Source organism: Nematostella vectensis, chromosome 15, assembly GCF_932526225.1.
Source record: "Nematostella vectensis chromosome 15, jaNemVect1.1, whole genome shotgun sequence".
NCBI classification, from domain to species: domain Eukaryota; kingdom Metazoa; phylum Cnidaria; class Anthozoa; order Actiniaria; family Edwardsiidae; genus Nematostella; species Nematostella vectensis.
Genome location: NC_064048.1, coordinates 3141030 through 3147551, shown reverse-complemented (window position 1 = coordinate 3147551; position 6522 = coordinate 3141030). Strand labels below are relative to the sequence as shown.

The window sequence follows — 6522 nt, the reverse complement described above, 5'->3', positions numbered from 1 at the left end:
TGGATCTCAGATTTCTTCCCGCCAATTTCCTCTTCTTTTCAACGTTCAAGCTCTACAGGCGCGTTGTTACGGTGGATGCTCTATTTTTTTATCTTATCTCAGCACTACCTTCGTAAACCATGTCTTCGAGTTCAAAGGTAAGGTCATAATACACAGACCATATACCGTATTAAGCTTTCAAGCGCTGTATTCTCCAAACATTCGATGCTTTTATGTTTTTTTCTGTTTGCGCGCCAAAACTAGAGTACTCATGATGCATTCGTTTCAGTGGCGAATCCAATCTGCTTGAATCACGTTGAAATAACTACCACAATCACGAATTACTGATTGAATAGACACGCAAACTATAATTCTAAGTTAATCGTTCTCTCAAACCACCAACAAATATCACAATAGTTCTCAGATCCCATTCAAAATAATCTCATAAACAACCAACACACAGTATTGTTCGTATTTGGTTCCCAGTTGTCGCTTACTAGAGTTTTAACTGTATTTTTTTTTACTTCAAATATAAGCACTTGTTTTGAGTACTACAACGCGCAAATTTACAATATTCTGGTCAATATTTTTATTTCGTCATTAGTGTATAAAACTACTATACTAAACTTACATTGTTGTTCTTTCTACTGTAGGTCTCTTGTGATTTGAGTGCCAAAGAATTCTTAAAAATACATGGTTTGAAGACCATATAACTGAACTGGTTGAGAGGGAAAAGGTGAGTCACAAGTTTTGGAAAATATAAGTTTAAACATGAGTTTCCACTATAAATGGGAAAGCTTCTCCCACCCCTGGCCCAAGAACAATCAGTTATCAATCAGCCGTCAATGAGTCAACGTGAAAGAACAATTGCTCTGAGCGCAAAATTCAAATGTTATATTCTAAACCAAATTAAATAGCATTCCTAAAATGTTTCTATTTATCATGTCATACCAAGCTGTGTACGCTCTAAAATATGAGCATTTTCGTCACAGCGCGAGAATAATTTATGCAGATGCGCTAGATTATGGATAACGCAAAATTTAAATTTTGCACCGAAAACGTGAACAGAGTGGACAGCAAATTCATTAATTTATCAATCTTCTAACACAAATGTCTTTTTATCTGTGTAAAAATAGTTTTATTCAAACCAACTGAGGCTCAGAGATAAGCATTTTTACAGGAGACTTTGTGACTGCTAGCATGTCAGTGTTCTGATTATAATTGCAAATTCGTTATAGCAGAACCTTGTGTTTAAGCCTTCAGTGCCAAGCCTTTTATATTTAGAGCAATGCAGTGCCAATTCTCCCCCCCCCCCCCCCCCCTCTACTTTGCAGACACAATTAGATTTGACTTTCAACCTCCAGCCTTGATTATGCAATTTCCTTTTAAATATTATACGATTTAGGGTGTTACAGATTTACAAAATAGTGGTACCTCTATCGATTGGTTACAATTTATGAATCGGCAAATCTCTCTAAAAGTACAACTTCTAATTGTTCCTTATTGTATGTAAATGCATGTTCTCTTGCAGTTCACAACTGTTTCTGACCTGAAGCTGATTTGTGAGCTGGGAAAAGATGATTTCAAAAAAACTGGGCTGCCTATGTGTGTAGCAATTAAATTACAAAAGGCGATTAAAAGTTTGGATAAAGGTAAATATAAACATTTGTGGCTAGCTTGTAGTCCATATTCTCTTACATGTATAGAAACATGTAATTTAGCTACATATACTGTACTACATTTCATATTTTTCCTTTTATTGCAGTATTTAAATGCAAGCCTTTAAAAGCAAATCTAAATGGAAATATTTCTTTGTTTTTTTAGGCAAAGAACTCAAGACATCACTGGACTCCACAACAATAAAAGCAAACAAGATACTAAAAAAGACTGAGCTCATCGAGTTGAGCAAAAAGTCACTTGAAGCGCAATTTGCAAATTCCAATTGGAATGAATTCAACAAGCGCCTGTCTACACTTGTAAACATTAATATTTCCAGTGGGAAGGTAAACTTATCTAACAAATACATAGACAAAAGTTGTGTGATAATTTGGGTGGATTATTATTGTTCCAGGATGACTAATGAAGTGATTAGAAATTCAATTCGACACCTGTGTGGTCTAGAATGGTCACAATAACTGTCACCTATGTGTCTCTCTTTCAGGATACTGACCTTTCCACCTTTGAACTCTACATCTTGAATTCTGTTATTTCAATTTTTCTTTAATACTGAATTAAGGCTACTGCCTAGTGTGATCAATTTATTTTATTGTTTGAACATGAATTCAAATATTAAATATGTTCAAAAAAACATTCAAAGTTTGCACATGTTACGTGAAACTGACCCAGATGTACTTTACAAGAAAAGATATTTATTTTGCCTCTGCAGTGGGAAGGAAGCTGGGCCATGAGAAAAAACCATGGTACTGATAACACTCAGGCCCTCCAAAACCGTGGTTTAGCCGAGAGTATTATCACAAATCCACAAATATCCGCCTTGTATGGGCGCTTTGAGGTGCCAGGCCACGGGATTGTAGAACTTAATGAGAAGACAGCATCGAAATTCATTGCTGCCAAGCTTGCTCATATGAGGAAGCCCTCTTCATATGAGGTTTGTGAAAAGAAGAACATGGTTTTAATTTTTGTCCTTACATACCAATATCATGTTTACACTGTGATAATGTGTATAAGATAAAACAGTGTGCAACCTTAGTTAAAAAGGGGTATATACTGTAGATGATGTATACAGCATTTGCTGTTTGTTTAAATTGCATATATTTTGGGTTTGTTGGGTAGAAATTAAGGATTTATCACACATTGAGGATATATGTGAGGAGTGTTGAAGTATTTTTTTTTAATTGTTTTCTTTTTTTTTAGAAGAAGTACAATTCAAGTAAAGCTACTAATGTAAGTTATATATTTTTGAAGAATAGAGTTTGCATTTACTTAACAACTGATGTTGGCTGCTACGAGCCTAAGCCCTCCAATCTGACTTGCGTGACACATGGGTTTTTAGGCTATGAAACCCTGGGCATATGAATTGAAACCCCTTTGAATCAAGAGGAAATTTAATCAATCCTACAATAGAATCTTTTATATTTCTAGGGTATCAAACAATGCTGGGTAAGTTGTACTTTTGTAAATTGTTTGGGGTTCTAAGCATTCAAAACAACAACAAAACAACAGCGTCACATAAGTCAGATTTGCACACTATCAAAATATACTTTCCTTCTAACAATTTTTCTTTATAAAATTACTACCTTTGAATAAAAAGATATTCCAGCTACGTTTCCACAACCCTTAGAAAGGTAAACTCTAACCAACCCTTTTCTATTGAAAAAAAAAATGTTGCATTGTTTTCTTATTAAGGTATTACCCCTTCTAGAAAGAACAGAACTCTTATATGATTATCAAGCCATTCTTAACTAAAAGACATATTCTAAATTGTACAGTTACATCTAAAAGAGGTATTTTACTCTTCTAGGAAAAGGCTGATTCAGATGAAGAGGGATCTTCTGTCAATGACGTAAGTGTTGATAAACTGTTTCCTTGAAGTCACTTCAGGGATATATTAGGAATTTCATATATATATATATCAACTGAAAGCACTCTCAGCAATCATGTAAGTAGTTTGTTACACTGTTTCGGAATACAAAATACAATGTGTGAGTTCAGAAATTCTTATTAACTCTATAATATTTTATCTTTAAAAGGACACATCAAGGGCACCATTGAAACATCGCTCTAATGTAAGTAATCTTTCAATATTTGCCTCCTACTCTTTTCTTACTAATGTGTACATATATATGGTAGCACCTATTTCTAACTGAAATTTAATGTATGGCACACTAACCCTTCTTCACCTCACTAATTTCACATTAACCTGGATCAGAAAGCCAATACAATTTGCTTCGTATTAGCCTGACGTTGGCAGGAGATATCACAAACACCTGGTAATTGAACCTCAGATTTTCTTAACTGATTTTTTCAGAAGAGCAACAAGGAAGGTGAAGGTGTGAAAGCGAGAAAGGTATAGATTCAATACCATTCTTCTTTTCTATTGTATGATTCAAATTGTTTTCAGTAATTCAATAACAAGTCACTCAAAGCATCCATTTCCATCTGCAAACTCAAGCATGTAACTACATAGGTCCTTTCGATTAAACATTGTTGATAAAGTATCATACTTAAATTGTGCATGGTTATTGTGAGGTTAACTTGCAAATAGACCATTTATTTTTTAACACAATAATATGCAAAGGAGAGGCTGATGGACATCCTTTAAGTCTTGATTGCAAAGGGTAACAATTGTAGATGGTATTTGGAACTTATCAGCCCATTTTCTTTCCATTTTAAAAGCATGCAAAAACAAGTGAAGGACCAGAAAATGAAAAGTTGGAGGTGGCTAAGGTAATAAAAGTGTGTAGTAATAAGTATATCTGGTAAAGATTGAAGACCAGAAGAATCAATACATATTTCACTCTTTTCTTCTTAAGACGTTTTCAGGGCAAGACTTTAATAAGACTTCTCCAGAGTCAAATACCAGTTTTTGGTGCACTGTATTCATTCTTCTGGTCTATGATCACAACTATTTAAAGACCATAGTCCAGGTAACCTTGGAGCTACGCTCTGTGAAATAAGAAAATAATTTAGGTAAAACCCATAGGAACTTTACCAAACCTCAGCTGCAAGGAGGGTGAATAACTTCCCGACTTTTTTCTATTTTTTTATGTTTATGTCTACATATATTGTTTCACATAGACTAAAGACCAGGAAGAAGAAACTGAAGAGGAAGAGGATTTAGAGGTATACACAGAAATATGCTAGAATCACTTGAAATTTTTAGGGCCAAAGTCAATTCTGTTTATTTTATTTCAGGAAGTGTCTGAGTATGAAATGAGAGTGGCAAACAATTTATTTATAAAGATCATTATATAAAATGTTTTAAAAATACATAATGTACAGTACCTCAAAACAAGTTGGTTAAAAAAATTATATAGCAAACTAGCTGCAGCAGAGATGCCAGATAATAAGCAGGTTGTATTATAAAGTTTAAAAATAACCATCAATTTTTTCTGATTACTTATTCATGCATTCTCTTCCAGATTCCAAAAGACAAGGCAATGCTGGTCGGACTGTTTTATATTGGCTTAAAGCGAAAGGAAGATGCCCAGATGGCTGTGCTTAAGAGACATCTTTCTAAACTGAAAATAGCTGCTACCAAAAATACAGAGAAAATTACAGCATTGCAGATGATTGGGAAGGAAGTGTTCAATTCAAAGAAGGTTGTAAGAGTGGATCAAGAAAGGCCCATTGCATTTTCAAATCTAAGAAGAACAACTAAAGACGACTAGATGTGCTTGATGTACTATAATTTTCCTCGTGTTGCTGCACAGGAGTTTTAGGAAAGATGGGAAAGTTTAGTACATTACAATTTATGGCTTTTTTTGGCGAAACCATATTATATGAACAATTTTTTTCAAATAAAATATTTTTTAGATATATTTTAAAATTGTTGAAATTATGAAAAAAAAATTATATTTTGAATTATTTAATGGAGCTATATTTTACATTGCATATGAAATTATGAAAATAGTGCGATCTACTAAGCATATATTATATTGCTATATGTCAACAGTACTTCAAGATTATTGTAACTTGAATTTATGAAATTTATATATATATATATATTTTAATTATATGACAATTTTTCAATTAAATATTTTTAGATATATTTTTAAATTGTTGAAATTATGAAAAAAATTATATTTTGAATTATTTAATGGAGCTATATTTCACATTGCATATTATGCATATTAAATTATGAAAATAGTGTGATCTACCATGCATATTTTATATTGCTATATGTCAACAGTACTTCAAGATTATTGTAACTTTAAATTATGAAATTTATATGTTTTTTTTTTTTTTTAATTTTAAGCCTATATTACAATATTTTTTCTGTAAAATATTGAAGATCCGCACAATTTCTAATGTTTTTACAGCCTGGGATGGGAGAATTAGATGGGATATTTACAAACAATCTACAAGATATTTCCAGCCCCTCTTGGAAGATTTACATACTATCTACTAGATATTTCCAGGCCCTTGTTCAATATTTACATACCATTTACTTGATATACCCAGGTGATCGTGGAAGATTTACACGCTATCTACAAGATATTTCCAGGCCATCGTGGAATGTTTACATACTATTTACAAGATATTTCCAGGCCCTGGTGGAATATTTACATACTATTTACAAGATATTTCCAGGCCCTGGTGGAATATTTACATACTATTTACAAGATATTTCCAGGCCCTCGTGGAATATTTAAATACTATTTACAAGATATTTCCAGGCCCTCGTGGAAAATTTACATAGTATTTACAAGATATTTCCAGGCCCTCGTGGAATATTTACATACTATTTACAAGATATTTCCAGGCCCTGGTAGAATATTTACACGCTATCTACAAGATATTTCCAGTCGTCTTCTATGATTTACAAGATATTTCCAGCCCTTTGCAATCAAGATTTAAATA

The 6522-nt window shown here is 33.0% G+C and overlaps 1 protein-coding gene across 1 annotated transcript; it reads left to right on the top strand.

Annotated features, from left to right (window-relative positions):
• LOC116607156 lies at nt 1-5818 on the top strand. Its single transcript, XM_048723006.1, has 12 exons — nt 1-137; nt 633-715; nt 1511-1631; nt 1804-1982; nt 2366-2587; nt 2854-2883; nt 3461-3502; nt 3690-3725; nt 3968-4006; nt 4336-4386; nt 4738-4782; nt 5082-5818. Exons 3-12 carry the CDS (start codon nt 1583-1585, stop codon nt 5328-5330), a joined length of 942 nt encoding a protein of 313 aa, XP_048578963.1. The 5' UTR covers nt 1-137; nt 633-715; nt 1511-1582; the 3' UTR covers nt 5331-5818.
• The last annotated feature ends 704 nt before the right edge of the window (nt 5819-6522 follow it).